The 18,026-nt window shown below is 42.3% G+C and overlaps 1 protein-coding gene across 1 annotated transcript; it reads left to right on the top strand.

Annotated features, from left to right (window-relative positions):
- Positions 1-396: 396 nt before the first annotated feature.
- LOC119476206 (dapper homolog 3-like) lies at positions 397-17,546 on the top strand. The gene is made up of 3 exons (XM_037749530.1): positions 397-810; positions 14,370-14,499; positions 15,352-17,546. The coding sequence occupies exons 1-3, from the start codon at positions 547-549 to the stop codon at positions 17,016-17,018; spliced, it is 2,061 nt and encodes a 686-aa protein (XP_037605458.1). The 5' UTR covers positions 397-546; the 3' UTR covers positions 17,019-17,546.
- The last annotated feature ends 480 nt before the right edge of the window (positions 17,547-18,026 follow it).

Here is an 18,026-nt window from a genome sequence, read left to right as displayed (position 1 = left end):
CAGCCTAAAAGCCAACACTAGGATCAGCATTGATTCATGGAGAGACCTTCGTCTGGTCAGCTAACATTACTGCCAAGCAGCTGAAATATAGAGTGATATTGTGCTTTTAGCTGATGTGTGTCGCCTCACTGTTTTGAGCGATGCTCGGTCATGTCTATTTAGAGCGAGCAAGCGCGAGCCCGACGCTGACTTTAGTTGACTTAACGGCCATAGGTGTCGCTGTTAACAAGCATTTCTGAAAGTTACAAATAGTCCCTTTAAAATCATATTTGCTCCATTTCTTCTACCCACTGCAGCTTTAAGCTGAGAGCTGGGAGGTGAGGCTAATAAACCTCCTCCTACTGCCAACAGTCTGGACTGGATGTCTGTGGAATAACCAACTCAAACCTAACTTCCCTGCAGAGGAGGAGGGAATGGGTGAGTAGTGCAGCTGAAACACAGAGAGCTCTACTGCTGCTCCACTCCTTCCATCCAGAGGAGAAGAAGCGGATCTATTTAAACTATCTTTGTTGGTGGAAACAAGCTGAAAAAGGAAAAAGGTCTCGGATGTCTTTGCAGAAGCTGCCGGGCTCTTTTGGAGTCATGTTCCCAGCTCTGCCTATGAAAGCGGAGCGCAGTCGGAATAAGGAGCGGCTGGAGGCCAGCTTGGCCGGCTTGTGTGAGCTGGAGCTGCTGAAACAGAGGCAGGAATGCCGGGTGCTGAGCGCTCTCTGCCTCGGAGACTCTCCGGCTCCTGGTCGGCCGCCTTGGGGAGCTCTGCGCTCGGCACGGTGCGCACTGGACGCACCAAACAGCTCCAGGCTCCAAACTGTAAGTCAATGTTTGTCTGCTGATGGGGAGTTTGGGACTGAGCGGTTGTATAATCGATGTCCTGCTAGTTTACTGATGTAAAGGACAGTTTGCTGTGCAGAGTTATGCATGTAAAGTTGACTTGTCCTGCTAGATTACTGATGTAAAGGACAGTTTGTTGTGCAGAGTTATGCATGCAAAGTTGTAATGCAGAGTTATGCATGTAAAGTTGTAATGCAGAGTTATGCATGTAAAGTTGACTTGTCCTGCTAGATTACTGATGTAAAGGACAGTTTGCTGTGCAGAGTTATGCATGTAAAGTTGTGCGCAATGGGGATCTGTTTGGAAAACTTATATGAGGGGCCCAGCAGGGATGCTTATATAATTACAGACCCACAACTTGATAAGTCTTATCAGAAGGGTTTTTGTTGACAGATGTGACCCATCAGTCTGCTGTAGGCAGAGATGTGAGCACAGTAGGGGGTGAGTGCTATATGGACCATTTTTTTATACTTTATAAGCTGACTTTTAAGGATTGAATGTGTCATGGCCTTAAAACATTTTTCTATTCTGAGTCTCTTCTTTGGAACACTGGTAATCCAATCCAGGAGTTAGGTTCAGGGACCTCCAAACACTGAGTATATAGGCCTATATGTGAAAATTTAAGAGAAAAGAAATTCCTCTATAAGCCTGTCGTTGACCTCAGTGTGCAGTTATGAAAACAGAAAGTCAGGAGGGCCCCTAAAGTCACACATTACCATTTAAGGGCACATTTGAGGAGGGAGCTTCATTACTTTATAGATCTCATGCTGTGTTGTATTTATCCAGACATCTCTATCCTCTTTAGTTTTTCAGACCAACTGTTTGGTAGGAAAAAAAGCAAAAAGTAAACAATATTATGGCATCGGGCCTGTTTTGCGTCTGCTTAATGTCCTCAGCAGATGATGCTTCGGAACATAAAAGACAGGCCTCGGGATGTTTGGATTCTCAGACGAATGCCAAATGTGAAGCATTTAAAGGCTGACTTGATTTTCAATTACTAAAATGAGAATGTAAAAATGTGTGTATTATTCAGTTACAGCCCCCAAGCTTTAGCAAACACTGTCGTATTTGAAAGACAGGAAATTTGTGTCACAGTGTCAATTTCACATTTTAAGAAGAGCCGTAACATTTCCTCTTGGGATCTGTCATTGCGTTGGTCCTGTATGATCTAAGATACCTTCAGTTCCCTCCGAGGCCGGTGAGCCTGCAGCATCAGCCTTGTGTAGTAGTGAGACAAATGTGTTCCTGAAAAGGGATAAGAAGATGAACCGACCCGTCCTCGGTGACTGTGACGGTGCAACGAGTTCTCATCCCAACTCGTCATACGCTGACGCTTTGCCAGACCCCTCGGCGTCACTTTTCAGTCGCAGTAAACACGCGCTTAAATGTTGTGAATTAAACAAAAAACACTATAGTTAGGTTTAGGAAAAAACAACATGGTTGGGCTTAAAACTACTACGTTTGTACGGTGAAAATGAAGCTGAACGTTTTCAACAGGAGACATGACCAAACAGCTGATTGTAACGGGACTCACGGGACACAAACGGCGGTCTCCTTGATGAAAGCCTTGTGTTTGTTGGACCCATCCACCTCCGCCTCCCGCCCGCCTGGTGTGTCTTTTCACTTTTAAAACTATGTCACCGCACTCCCCGACACACTTTCCCTGAGCGTTTAATAGTGACGCGGATGGGTTTACATTGATGGAAAGCTCGGTGCGTCTCATACCGACGCTAAAGGGTGTCTTCCTTGTGTGTCGGTATCTAACGCCGACGGCCGTGACGAGGCATTGTCGGTATTTGACGTCCTGAGAACGGGCTGGAATGTGAGAAATGTAAGATTGTCCACATAATACAAGATTAATTTTGTCTGACTCTTGACAAAGAAATGTTTTAAGTATCACGAGTACACCACAATGTGTTTTAGTGAGATTTGGACACGACCCGTCTGACTGGTCAGTAGACACCAAAGAGTCCCAAAACATAGAAACAACAATGCAGAGGCTCACTGTAGAGACAGACGAGGAGCCAGACTGTGTTATCATCAGATCCATCTTAGGAGTTTTTATCAGTCTTGAGGATTTAGAACAAATTCCAACCAGAAGTTTATGCCCGCTAAAGTCCTGTAAGAAAGTCCTGTAAGCTGGAGATGGCATTTTAACACTAAGATTCAAGTGCTGTGATATTGTTCATGGAAACTTGTGAGTAATTTCACATGCATCTGTGTTTTCCCACCCTTTCATGTAGCCCATTGTTTCATTCCTAAGTCATGACACAAGATATCTAATGAGACTGTCTGCAGGGCTGCGGGGTTGTTAACTGTTGACTGACGGACACTTGATGGCAGGAATTAATTTTTTATGATTGACCTCAACCCTGCATCCTAATTTGTGTTCAATCAGGTATAGGGTCGAGATTTTCCTGTAGCAGGACTGTAATAAGCGTGCCTGTCTACCTCTGCTCGTGCTCTTTTTTTGCATCACCAGAGTGTTCCACGAGCTGTGAGTACAGCAATGATCGTTGTTTACGTTCATAATGCTAATTTTAGAGGGGGTGGTTTTGGAGTAATGCCTGAACAGACGGACTGTCAGTGTTGATTACTTTCTCTCTAGATTTAGGGACGTCTGGAGCCAGTGCTGCTCGCTGCTTTCATTGGAAAAGAGTTGGAATGCTGGGCTGTTTTTCAGTTGGATACTTTAGAGAGACCAGCAAGAGTAAGCTAGATTCTTAATGTCGACCCCAGCTTTAAGGTCAGCCTCTTCACCATATTCTCCCTCTAAGATTGTTGCAAGTCATCAACGGACCTGATTGACTGTTGGGTTTACATTAGTGAATATGTTCATCCCCTCTTGTCAGCCTGGTCTCATTCCAGGGCGTCAAATACAGTTGCTTTGTCACGCCCCTCAGCACCCCTCTGATACCGCTACACAAGGCATCCTTCAGCGTCTGTATGAGACACACCAGGCTTTCAAATGTAAACCCATCCGCGTCAATATTAAAACTCTCAGAGCAAGTGCTCCGACAGTGTGGTGACAGTATAAAGACTGAAAAAACCCACATAGGGCAGACGGGAGCTGTTCGTGTCCCGTGTGAAACCAACAATATGTTGGTGACTTTGTGTTTACAATGTTAAGTTTCACTTTAACTTTACAAATGTAGTATTTTGAACCCAAAACCACAATCTTGTGGTTTTGTTGCCTTAACCTAAGCAAGAGTTTTTATTTGAATTCACAACATTAACCACGTGTTTAATGTGACTGCAGCGGAGGGGTCAGAGTTTGACGCCAAGGGGTCCTGACCAAGCGTCAGTAGGTGACGAGTTGGGAACGGGTTGCTCTTGTTCATCATTTGTTTCTGAGGAAGGTAGCTAAATTGCAAATAATTATCAACTATATAATTGTATTTTATTTCCAAAAGCACCATATTGTATCATCTTTTCTGTCAGAGTTGTTTCCTTTATTGTATCCGGATACTTTATTTCAGTCACCTCAAAATCGTCTCTATAGAGTCAAAGACATTTCTCGCCCCATGATTCTAATGAGCACAATTAATATTCACCAGTGTTGTTCTATGTGACTTCCATGAAGTCTCCGTCATCATGCTGAAGTCAAGTGTAAATAATCAGATTCTTTTGGAGCACATTCTTGGCACATATGTGCGCACAGTCTATATGCGCAGTAAACAAGCTGTACTAATACACTGCTAATTTCGTACCCTTGTTGATATTGCTGCCTATGGCATGTGCTTCCAACTGTTTGTCTCAGGGTTTCATGTGACACATAACTCGGCACCTTTGAGACCAGTTGAAACGTGCAACTTCTAAAGGGTGATAGATGCCAACTTTGATATTCCTTATTCAGTACCAGTTCGTCTTAGCCTGTGGATGTGTGTGTGTGTGTGTGTGCGTGTGTGTGTGTGTGTGGATGAGATGGAAAAAGAGGTGAAGGGACAAAGAGAAAAACCTCCTGTTTGTCAGGAGGAACGGAGTCATGCAGAGAAAGAATGCATGTTTGTGTGTGTATGAGAGAGAGTAATGTGTATGTATCCCTCAGCAGGAGCTGCTGACAGCCATGTGACAGCTGACAGCAGCTGGGGGAAGCAACACAACCTTCAACGTCTGTGTGTGTATGTGTGTGTCTGTGTGTGTGTGTGTGTGTGTGTGTGTGTGTGTCTCTATGCTCTGTTTGGTAAAATAACAACAACGATAATCATATCTAAACACTGAGTAATATTAATGATCTACAAGTTATAATTTTTTGGCATATCCGTTCCGTATCCGTCAACCAAAACAAACCGCAGCGAGCCGAAACGAGAAAGTATAAAACGTTAGAGTGTCAGCGTGGATACGACCTGCACCTTCTCATGTTAAATCCAGCATGGTAAACACTACACATCCAGTAAAGTATGGAAACACTTTGGGTTTCACACATTGACAGGAAAAGCAGAGCTAGAGACGGACTTAGCTTGACGAAGTTAGCAGAAGCATACACGTGTGACTACGTCCGGTTTTCAAAATAAGGTGTTAACAAAAGGAACTGTATATACAAAATACACATATGGAAATAAGATTGATTGGATTATATTCACCAGAAGTATAAAACATTACATGTCCCTTATAAATTAAAACTAAAATTTGTGAGGGAAATGTCTTTATTTTTTTATTTTTGGGTTGCTGTAAAAAAAATGTAATAAACAATGACTGATATATTTGACTTCAGGACATCTCTGACTACACACATGCTTAAAATCAAACATTCTTACTGTATTCATTTAGATATTTTCCAAAGTAAAAGTCCAGAGAATTGAAGGATTCAACTTTTCCCCATGGTCTAGTGTTAAAAAAGTTTACAAAAATCGCAATAAATCGCAATATCGAATCTGAAATCTTCAAAGGAATTCAAATGACTGATGTGTTGGTTGACAGTGATGTGAGTGTCGAGTTTAAACACTCTCCCCTTCCACAACAGCTGCTGTTGAAATGCTCTTGAGCAAGGCATTAATCCACCAACTGTTCCAGGTATGGTTTACACTATGTGTATAGTCAGTCTCCAGTGGAGACCTTCTGCAGCTGTGTGTGACCGATCTGTCACTAAAGCCAACACAAACATCTCAACTGTAATGGATGTGTTTTACTTAACGTCTCGCACCTTGCTGTGCTGCGTAAACATGGTAGGCTGTCTGTAGCTGTTTAAGCTGGTGGTGGGGTATAGAGAGATGGGACTGGGGGGGTCTTCTCTTGTGAGGTCTCCAAAACAAAAACTAGCACTTGGTTACTTTACGTCACAGCTGTGCAGCTTTAGAGGTGTCAGGACACAGTAGACTATCCTATGTCTCATTACTGGAAATGTTTCTTTAATAAAATAGAAGCTTTTATGACACACCATTCTCATATTGCTGTTAGAGTTAAAGATAGTAAAGGTAAAACTACAGTCCTAATATACAATTCAAACGGTTGAGGACAAAAACACATAAAGCCAAAAGCTTTTTTCCACAGCGGTCCTCATTTGGAAATGACACCTTTTCAAGTCAGGCAAGACAGATTAAGTGGTAATAGTGTACTCTTCTAGTCAAAGCTGCAACTCCTTGCTACGGTTGGTGGGTGGTGCTAAGAGGAATTTAAGATTTCAATTCATTTATTGCGATATATTGCAATAAAGTGATATACAGTACAGTGATTTTAGGAAAACTGTCGGCATAAAGAACACACTACCATATGCATAAAATCTGAGTTAACTTTTTTTATGCATTGAGAACAGGGGGATCTGTATTTGCATTTATCACAGTCCCTGTAACGTATCGTAGCGCTACTTTGAGAGGGAACATACAGAGAGGATGCAAATTAAATAAAGTTAATCTTTGCATGTAAACTATTAATTAAAAACTGCTCCAATGTTTTGAATTGGAGCTGTCAGTGCTACATATTGCTCCTTTAATGCCAATGATCAACCACCTGATCCACATAATGTAAGCAACAACATCCAGTAACGGTAACAGAGTAACACATACAGCATGCAGAATGAGAAAACACACAGCCTGTATCTGTCATAGCACAATTCAATCCCTGTATAATTAAAGGAAAATGGTCACCGGATCAGTACGTCCGACAGTAAGCCCCCCATATGTGTTCACTGTATGGCTTTAATCAAGAAAAAGGAAATGACCATGATCCCTCCAGGAGACTGAAGGAGATTTCCTGTGGTCATCGATATTTTTTTTTCCAAGAAGGATCAACTCATTTAGAGTAGATAGAGGAAGACACCATCTCTTAAACAGCTCCATCTGACTCTAATAAACTCAGAGTTGAAAAACACTGAATGGATCCTGGGCAGTGTTGGCAGCAGATAGCCGGCCTTCGCAGCCACGGCCGTACGCAGGGTTTTAGAAACACTGAGGTCCAGAAACTGAGCTTGCGAGAGGGCTGCGGGGGCATTTGAAGACATGAGAATTAGGTTAAACGTTGCAATGAATGATCTATGCTACAATCTGTAAATACAGAAGAGGCTAAAATGATCATGAAACATCTGAAAATTAAATATTGAGTATACTTTAGCACACTTTTTAGTTCATGAAAGTATACCGCAATTAAACTTATACATATATATATATATATATATATATGTTGTTTAGCAAATCTCATCTTAATTAAATGCATACACAATTATGTTGTATTTATATTGTAGGATTTTGTTGATTGTGACTAACATGACTGAATCCTATTTGCTCTAATGTGAGCGAGCCAAATAAATACCACTGACGTCACCTCACCTTACTTTTATAAAACAGTACAGTGTGATACAGTGAGGAATGTGCCAAACGCAGAGACATAAAAGCCAACATTTTATTACTTTTATAACAGATGCTAAGGTAAATCATCTCCTCCTGCACCAAAACATCTGTCCAACTCCATCAACACTTTCTGAAGAAGTTCAGTTGTATATCTGAACACATCTGGGTCCTTGAGGTAGAAGTAAATTCAAAATTAGCATCCCTATTACCATCACAAAGGAGCTTAACTTGAGTTAAGATGACAATATGAAAAACAACTCCATCTTGCTATTATACACCGATTCCTCGCAGGCTAAAACTACTGCACATCCTTACTCTGGCTTATGTGGTTAGTTCATAAAACCAAACACACCTAATCCTACTATTGCCTTATTTAGACATTCACAGTAATACAATACTTGCATGTAAACAGACTGCATGTGTGATTAGAGGGCAGCTAGAGAACATGTGAAGATCTTGTGTTTTTACAGTGTTACATGGTCGGGTAATGGTTTGAATTATAAAGACCGACAGCTCTTAAATGGGGGGGGGGAATCTGTTTTCAGTCTGTTTCTTTTTACTCTTCTGAAACATAACTCCCATGATTCCTGTTTCTGTCCAACTCATATGGTTTCCTCCTCCTCTTCCTCTCCTTCTCTAATCCCCTTTACCTTAGAAAAGATAACCTTTCTCCTTTTCCATCCTGACCTTTGCCTCTCCATCCTTTACCTCTTTTCTTGTCACGGTGACAGAGCAGTTGATTTCAACCATTTCTGAAGTATTTTTTTAGTTTTGGAATCTAATGTTCAAGGTGCGGTGCTTACTTATCAGTACAAATACACAAATACATGTGCCGCATAACTGCAAGTCCACCACTGTGAAATGACCTTTCATAGAGACCGCCTTCTCAAAAAGCATTCCTACCCCCACACCCAACCAACCACTTACACACACACACACACACACTCACACGGTGTATCTATTCATCTGTGCTCATGTTTCAAACCGGTGTATGTCTCAATTTACATTTCAAATTAAGGTCTTGGGAGAGTTTAGCAGAGCACATCTCTGTGCCACGCCTTAATTCAAGACAAAATAATAAAGCCACTATTGCAAAAATCACCTCACCCTCACATAGCAGCATGCATCTACTCTAAATTCCACGGCTGGATTCATTCTTAAAATACATCGATCTTTGCGAGGCTTGTTTAAAGGCTTGTGCAGAAGAAGATGTTAAATCTAATTGGTTGACTATATAAGTACACTGTTTGACAAACACATTCCTGTGAAGAGAGAGAGAGCTTGTGTTTGTGTAATGCACATTCTGTTCAGTCTCTGTGTGAAGCTGACACTCATAGTTTCAGGTGTTATTAGTCAGCAATGTAAAAGTAATGAATGCATGAAGTGTTGTTCATTTCATGCCACGGCTGCATATTATTGCAGGAGTGATTGTTATTCTTGTCAACTTATAAGACTAAACCTGAAAAAAAACACATTTATTGAAGGGAAGATAGAAATCATTGCAAACTCTACGCACAAATTTACCTACTTGCCAAGTTTGACTTTTGTTAACTGTGTGGGACGCAGCCGTACCGATGCTTTAGAGTTTGACCCCTGCAGAACCACTGAAAGTGTGACAGTCAGCTTTACAGCTCAAAGCGTCAACAGTACCGAAGGTGTGCACATGTGTGCGGGCACGAGTGTGTGCTTTCGTGCATGACTGTGTTGTCTGTCTATGCAAAGACATGAGCGTGTGTGTGTGTGTACGCGTGCACACATCAGGGAAACAAGCAGCCATTGAGCCGGCGTGGTCTCACATAAATAGCTGCTTAAACCCACACACAACCCCTTTTATACAGTGCATGCCTGACATAAACCCAGCTTAATTTTGCATGCACAGGCATGTTCACACGCACACACATACACACTGAATCCTAAGCCTGCATGTGTTAAAGAGTCTTGTGATGCACAGACGAAGTTAACGGTTTGAATCTTCAAGGAGAGAGAGGGCAGCATGTTGTGGGAATTCCTCTTTCAGTTACTATTCTTTAAGTGAAATCTGCAAAACAGAAAGACCGCTTTATTAAATTCCTACAACTTAAAGCTGCTTTTGATGGGAAGTGGGTGAAATTATTCTCAGATGCATACGATTTTGGAGGTATGATGAGCATGGATTTGTTATAAAATGAGCACGGAGAAAGGGCTGTGTTGTTTCACTTCAAATACCCCACATATAAAAAAATAAGGTTCACAAATATATGTCTGATGCACACACAAATATGTTTTTGTTTAGAATTGTAATAGAAATCCACAGATATATGTATAAATATATGTAAATCATACCCTCGTGGGGACACGCTCATGTGATTGGCTGATAAGGAGGGAGACATCTGATTGGCTACAGATAATTCCCTGTTGAAAAAAATGCATTTGTGGATCGTTCACGTCAGGGGAGTCTCAAACAACCCACACAAATGCAGTGAAGTTCACACATGACAAGCAGTTTGTATATAAATGTAACAACATCCAAACAGGTTTTTGATGAAACTCCCCCCCCCCACAATATTTTATTGAATTTTCAAGATCAAAATAGAATACAAAAACAGAAAGCACATGACAGCAAGGATAGATACGAGCAGGTCGTAGACCCTAAGGGTTGGAAAAATAAAAAAAAAAACAGCATGGTATGAAGTGTAGATCTATACATTACATGAAAAGATATTATACATTAGTCTCAGGGCTTAGATACATTATACAGATCAGGAAGGCAGTAAAATGGCCAGAAGAGAACGTTAGACATTTATGGGGGCACTGGAAGGGCGCCAGTCCACAGTGCAATGTCCCCTGCGTATTAAATCTGCTGTGGTGGTTTAGAAACGGTGCCCACAACTCTCACTCCCCTTCAACATTGAGCTCAAGCACTCCATTGGCAAAACTTTAAAGATTTCTTCATGCCACTGGTTAACAGTAGGAGGTCTGCATCTTTTGGCTAATAGGAAAAGCTTGTTCAGAAGTTTTTGTTGGACACTTCGTCAAAGATTCAGCAAAAACAGACCAGGATTCATTTGTATTTCCTTATCAAAAAAAGTTCCTGTGAGACTTTTCCCCATAAATTAGATATCAGATGGCAGTACCAGACGCAATGTATGTAAGACCCAATCTCTTTCTTTGCACTTGACACAGAGAGGAGAAATCCCAGGATAAAAAGAATGAAGGGATTGGGGAGTGCGCTGCAATCTGTGGAGGATCCTGTACTGACTCTCTGTTAGCCTATTACACAAAAAGACTCCACAGCATCGGACCGTGCCACCTCCCCAAACTCAGTCCCAAGTCCCTCTCCCATACCCCTTTAACTCTGTCAATGTTGAATGTGTTGATTGTAATCTTTCATAAAAATGAGATGTACATTTTGTATTGCGGTGAAACTGTAACAAAAATGAGTCAATGTCAGAAGTTATTTTCAGGAAAATATTTGTGGATTTCTATTACATTTATTTAAAACAAGAAGTATGTTTGTGTGCATCAGAAATATATTTGTGAATCTTATTATATGTGGATTTTTTTTTACATTTATATACAACGATAACTTAGCTAATGGTAAAACTTGGTAAAACTGTCCGGTGCGGTGTTGTGGTTCAACTCACATCAAGTCAACATTGTAAGCTATATTCGGAAAGGGGCCCACCGATGATATACAGTATGGCTTTCAGTATGTACATTCTAGTTTCCAATCGTCCAACTTGCTTCTGCCAAACAGCTTCTCTTCTGGTCTCAAAGACCAAGTGTTTGGAAAATTGGATTGGATTGAAAACTTGGGGTGGCTTCTCAGCCGCCACTATTTATTGAAACTTTCCTACAGCAACAGTTACTATCCATTTTCTAAAGCGAATAGGCAGATGTGATTATGTAGGAAAGAAATACTTCATTTCATGACTTCCATGCACATTTATAGATATGATCTACTTTCGCAATGCAGCCGGTGGATGAATCATGAAGGCTGTTATCTGCTCTGTTTTGAGAGGCTGCATTCCTCACAAACGTCACGTGAGACAAACTGGAAATGTGCTGACACGGTCCAAACTCTGTTTGTGTAAGGCAGCTAATGTGCGGTATTTGGTTCTCTTGGTTCAGCTGGAGGATATTATGATGTCTTGCATTGCATTACAGAAACAAAAACTAGCCAAGCAAAAACACATTGAAAGCTCCCACTTCTCATCTCTATAGCGGCGCAAAGCTTTCCAATAACTTCCCAGTGTGTAAGCACTAGTCATCCTCTCTCTCTCCGCTTCTTTCTCACACTCTGATGATGATGATGCAGAAGAAGCAACAGATTAGTTAAAGCAGAGACATCATGTAGTACCTCAGTGGCAAGATCATTAAAGTGTAACTTCACCCCAAGCCCCCAGGAAGAGCGCCGGTCGTTGATCCCAACTTTCATTGTGGCCAAACTAAAAAGTCTCTTCCCGGTCAAAGTAGTCTCCCAGCGGCGGGGAGGACAAGGGGGTCTGATTAGAGGGCGTTTTTAAAAAAATATTAATTTTATGATTTAGATTAGTCCCAAACGGTTGACTCTACCTCAGAATTGACCTTGCGAGATTAGGGCTGATTTAAAACAGTAGATGGCGTGTTGAGCCATCTTGAGTGTGTAAATTTAGCCAATGTTGAGCTATTTTAGGCCATATTTTGCATTAAGCGTGGTCTCTCTACTCTCAATAAATGCATGAATTAGTATTAAACAGTGATGTAATCACTTTAAGATCATGCCCCACAAGATTAGCCTACTGGCCTCTCGTCCGTGTTGACGTGTCGTCAGTTCAGATTTGGTGGAAAGTCTGCTGAGTTGCTTTACAGCAGGACCACAAATGAGGTGTTGTTCTAAAGAGATTAACCAGAACTCAAGTTTTCAGTTCCATGCTGTATATTGATAGTTGGAGGGAAGGTGACATCATCCTGTTCATTAAAACAGACGACGCCAGGGAAAGTCCGTACGTGTCAGGGCAACGGGGAGAGGGACTTGATTGCGGACCAGGGGAATCTAAAAGTTAATCCTGAAGGATAACCACAAAAATCTCCCTACACTCAATATATCTTGAAAAGACTAACACTAAAACAGTGTTGCCGAGCATCTGACTAAACATGAAGGAAACAAAGGAACCAGCGAAGGCAGGCCACACAGACCTAACCCACTCTAAGAGACTCTGAGAAGAACCTAAATGGTGAGCAAATCCTGCAGTTAGATTCACGTGGTACTTCTGCAGATTCACACATCCCTATACAGATAGAGCAAAAACACGACAGCCCTCTCACTACCTCTGACAAAGACACAATGAATCAGTATCTGAGCAGTGAAACCAGGGGTAGATATACTGTAGGCTTCAAGCAGCTGATTCTCATCAGGGACAATTAGGCTCCACAGCTGCCTCTCCTCAGAGATGATTAACCCAACCCGCCTGCTGAGTGGCAAGTGACCCTCACAGTACACAGATTTATGGGAAAATTACCTCACTGATGTGAAGTAGATGTTGCACGAGACAATAGGGATCCATATTTTGATTTATCCGTCGCGCAGATATCCTGAATCTAGATATTGAATTATTATCATAACTAATCGTAGCTGGTTTTCCTCTCATGTCTTGACATACAGCTGTTATCCTGTAAGTGTGACAGAAGAAAGAAGACTTCTCCTAGTCTCCATGTTTTAGCATCTCTGGTTAGGATGACAGAGTTGTATTCTGCTATCATCCTATCAGACACTGGATGTGCATGTCTTACCGTGTGTTATTAGAGTTTTATGGAAAACATAAGTACTACAGTCGTTTCCCCACTGAGTATATAACTTTGAGTTTATCTCCTGCAGTACCACCACAGGGATTCCTGAGGTTTATAATCTTTGACAAGTAGTAGCTGCACTATAAAACAAAGATCTTCAACAGACATTTGATGGATTTTCTGCATTAAGCAGGTTTTTGGAATTTGTATCTCAAATATGAAACATGTGGGTTTGGTTGGGCATCCATAAAAATCAGCTGACCAACTGCTGTGTTTTTATTTGATTAAATTCATGCAGTCTTTTAGTAGCCTACCAGTATTTTCCAGTGTATTTTCACATATTTGTCATGTCGCAGTTCGGGGTGTGGATTGTGTGGGTGTTCTTAACCCTTATCCAAATTTATGGATAGGACAAAAAGTGAAAAAAACTGTTCCCACATTTGTCATTTTCTGTAAATTACTGCAGGATCACGAGGGTGCTTTTGTGTGTTCGGGTTGAGTTAAGATAATGCACAGATCTCTGGAAAACATCCAGCTTCCCAAGATCTTCGAAGTTAAATCATAATATGAATACACATTCAGCGTACACCATGATGATGAGTAGGCTGCACAAACATTATATTTGGCCAAACCCTTTTGTGTGGGAAGTAACATTTACATAAAATGTCATGCAAGAATGAAATGGTGAACAAGGACCAGCTTGTCGCTGCTTTCATGATAGTGGAAATAGTTGAAAGTGGACTTTGTGTAGCCACAACTACATAGCAGATGAACAAATGACTATTCCCCTGAAAGTTGAAATGTTGTTCTTCATACTTTGGAGAGCAGTGATGGTGTAATACGACTGAACAGAGTGTGAAGTGTTGAAGCGTGGCGCGGTGGGATGTATGTAGAAAATTAGGGCTCTTTCTCTTCAGTGTGCATCCTCAGTAGTGTTTTGATCATGCATTTGAGAGTATTCCCATCTAAGTACAATCTCTTGACTGACTGTCTCTGTGTGTCTTTCAGAGCAGTCTCCAGTGCACGCCCCGGGGTATGAAGGTGTCTTTAGAACAGCAGGTGGCAGAGCTGAAGGTGAATACTGAGGTCCAATCAGCAGATTCCCCTGCTGATCTAGAGGACAGTCAACTCATTTCAGGTAAAATAATCAACTCTGCTTCTCCCAAAGAGAAAATTCCACTGCAAAGCACATGCAATTTTTATGGTGGACACTAGGTAAGCTTATTTTACAACATAAAAGGTTTACTTTGTGCAGAATACAGATAATAAACTGCCTTCATTTAAAAGTCTGGATGAGCTCCAAGCTGCTTGAAGGGAGCGATAACTATTGTTGCACCAAAACATGCCCCGTGTAATGAACATTCATCATCAAGAGCAATCATTTTTCTCCGTGCTGTAGACACTGAGGTCTTTAAGGATGCAGTTTAGTGTCTGGCAAACAAACATCAAGCAGACAAATATATTACACATCCCCAGTGACTCAGCATCCTCCATCTCTGACGTCTACACCACATCTAAGCCCAGACTTCATAAATCCACATACAGAAAAATAAGTGTTCATACTGAAAAGTTGATTTACATAAAAGAAAAAAGATCTGCTGAGTTACGGACGTCTCTTTCCCAATGTAAGTCTATGGGGAAAAAGTATTTTTGGGCCAAATGGCATCATGTGACGGATACGGAAGTTGTAGTATCGCCGTTTGGCCACTACGAACATTTGTTTCACAGTCCTGCGCTCTTCCTGGGGGCTATTTAGGCTATTTGCCAATTGTACATTTTTATTATGATTAAAAATGTGTCTGATAGATAAGTCTAAAATAAACTCTTCATCTATGGCTGGAGAGGCAGTCATAGTGGGTGAGAGGAGAGGCAGGGCCCGCATAGCAGTTTGGAGGCTCCACATCCAGGGGTAGCGGTAGCTAGAGAAATAATTTTACTTAACAGCAAGAATGATTCTGATCACTTTCTTTGTCTCTGCTGTGTTTGTCAGGTGAGGTCCATGTAGCCAGGAAAAATGGATCTCCTGAATCAAATTACCACCCTTTGGTCCCTCGTTCCCTCTCAGCACCTGATGGGACAGGGGAGACAGAGACAGGAGAAACATGGCTGCCAGACCCAACAAGACTGGCCACGGTTACTGATAATTCGGGGGAGATGAGGGATGCTGTCCCGAGTCAGGAAGATTATCAACAAGCCCAAAAGGTTGAGACCTATATGTTAGGATTGATCCAACGTCGAGCTCTACCCACACGCCCCTCAAAGCCCCGCACCAGCCTGGCACATGATCCCCGAGCTGCGAGTGTGGTGAGGCAGAGTAGTTTATGCCGCAAGGAGGAGCAACCTTCACCAAAGCAGGTGTCTGTTCAAGAGATGTCTACTCCGTCCCAGTGTTCAGAGGGAACTGCTCCACAGGCTTTCCATAATCTCGATCAGGAGCCTTACCTCGGGACGGAGTTTACTGAAGATGCCCCACCCCCGTACCATCACATCCAGCAAAGTATCCAGCATCAACCAGGGCTTTATCACAGGCCCAGGCAGGCCTCCATGATTACCACCACCCGCTCAACATCACTGGACTATCCATCTTGCAGAGTGCTGCAAACCCTCCCAGACTCCAGTAACAGCGAGCCTGATTCACCCCAACATTTCACCAACTACCCCTCCCCTCCAGTTCCATCAAAGCCTCACCAACCACTTTCACCTGATGAGCAGCTGGTCAACGCAGAGTATATTCCAGCCCAGCCTTGCCGAGCCTTCACCAGAGCTTACGCACATCACCAACCCAACCCCCACAAAGGGTCTGGGGTGCCCAAACTCAACCGCAGCACATATTCCCCAGAAAGAAGCCATCATCATCAAGAGCAGCAGCCCACGGCATCTCAGATCCAACCTTCCAGATCCCGAGGGGGCCCAAAGAAGTGTCGCTCTTATGAGGAAAGAAATGGTGCCAGCAGGAAGCCAGGGAAGAAGGCATGTAGGTCTCAGTCAGAGAACAGCCTGCAAAGGGTTTCAGAACGCAAGTGCAATACAGTAGAGAGAGACGGTGGTGGAAGTGGAAGCGGTGGAAGGGGAAGCCGCAGTAGTCAATCCAGGAGCAAGAAACAACAGCAAGGAGGTCAGAGCTGTCAGCGCTGGCAGTCCAACATGGAGCTCAGCCAAGATGAGGCTGACCAACCACCCATGCAGGCACCCATGCAGGCACCCATGCAGGCACCCATGCAAGGCTCTTCGGCTTCAAACCAAAGGGACCATTGTGCAAGGCGCACGCGCAAATCTCGCCCTACGCAAGCATCACATGCCTACCCACAACAGCTCCACTCCCACCATCATCAGCATATGGAGTACCAGTTAGAGAGGGACCAAGTGCTGTGTCAGCCTAGCGAGGACTACCCTCACCCACGTCAGGGTGAGTCTGAGTCCAGCATGAGCGAGGCTGACTCTCCAGATTCCAGCTCTTCATCCAGTGATTCAGATGAGAGTGGTGGTCTGGTTTGGCCCCAACAACTACCCCCTCAACTTTCCCCCCCATCACCTTCTGCCCCACCTGGGGCCCCTCAGCAGCCAAAGGCTTTTGTCAAGATTAAGGCTTCACATGCCCTTAAGAAGAAGATCCTGCGCTTCCGCACTGGTTCACTGAAATTAATGACCACTGTATGAGGTGGGATACTGGCCAAATTGATGGAGCTTTGGACCACAAACCACAGCGAATATAAAAACCAATGTGTACATGGAAGTTCTATGTTCTTGGTTGACTGAATTGATTGGATGGTTTAGATATGCCTTAACAAGCAACGAAGGATTTGGCCATCACTATATCAGCTGTTGTTGAATTGTATATGAAGTGTTACATTTTACTAAAAGTCTTATATGGATGACTCATGTTTTGTCAAAGGGTGCCATTAGGGGTGTAACGACACGTTTTTACAACGATACGATACGATTTCCATGGTTCTGATACGATTCAAGGACAATATTTGTCTCATCTAGAACGATACGATACGATTCAATGATTTGGAAACGATACAGTAATTTTTTTTGTCAGTGTGACTGAGGAATCCTGACTTGCACTGTCCAGTATCAGCTATCTATTTCACAAAGTTTTTCTTGTAAGGGAATCAGGGATAAATTAATTTTGGATATAAACAAGTAAACAACGATTAATGGCAAATACATACAGCTTTTATTTGAAAATAATAAAAAGTGTAACTTCAGGACCTGCTGCTTCAGTTCTCAAGATACAAGGCAGTGCAATACTTAACACAAATATAATAAACTGACTTCTATTCAAGTTAAATGAACAGTGGTTTAACCTGCTGCTTCTGTCCTCATTTTCAGTATAAACGGTAGAGCAATAATACAGAGATCAACCGCTGATAGTGATCAAACAGCTGATAGTGATCAAACAGCTTGGGACAAAATCATTCCTCTACAAACGCTGTTTAAATAATCTGCTTATAGTAATCAAGTAGTCCAACTACAGTGTTCATTTGGGGTCTTTTCATACATGAAAACATCTGGAAAAACATTTTAAAACTACGTTAGACTAACGTTAGTTGAATTTCTGTTTTGTTTTTTACTTTACTCCCGTGATAATTTGCCTCGCGGACCGTCTGCTCTCCGGCTGGATACGTGAGGCTGATGCTGCGTGCACATCGATATCATGAC

The sequence above is a fragment of the Sebastes umbrosus genome, chromosome 17 (assembly GCF_015220745.1).
Source record: "Sebastes umbrosus isolate fSebUmb1 chromosome 17, fSebUmb1.pri, whole genome shotgun sequence".
Taxonomy (NCBI): domain Eukaryota; kingdom Metazoa; phylum Chordata; class Actinopteri; order Perciformes; family Sebastidae; genus Sebastes; species Sebastes umbrosus.
This window is presented reverse-complemented; position numbering and strand designations above follow the sequence as displayed.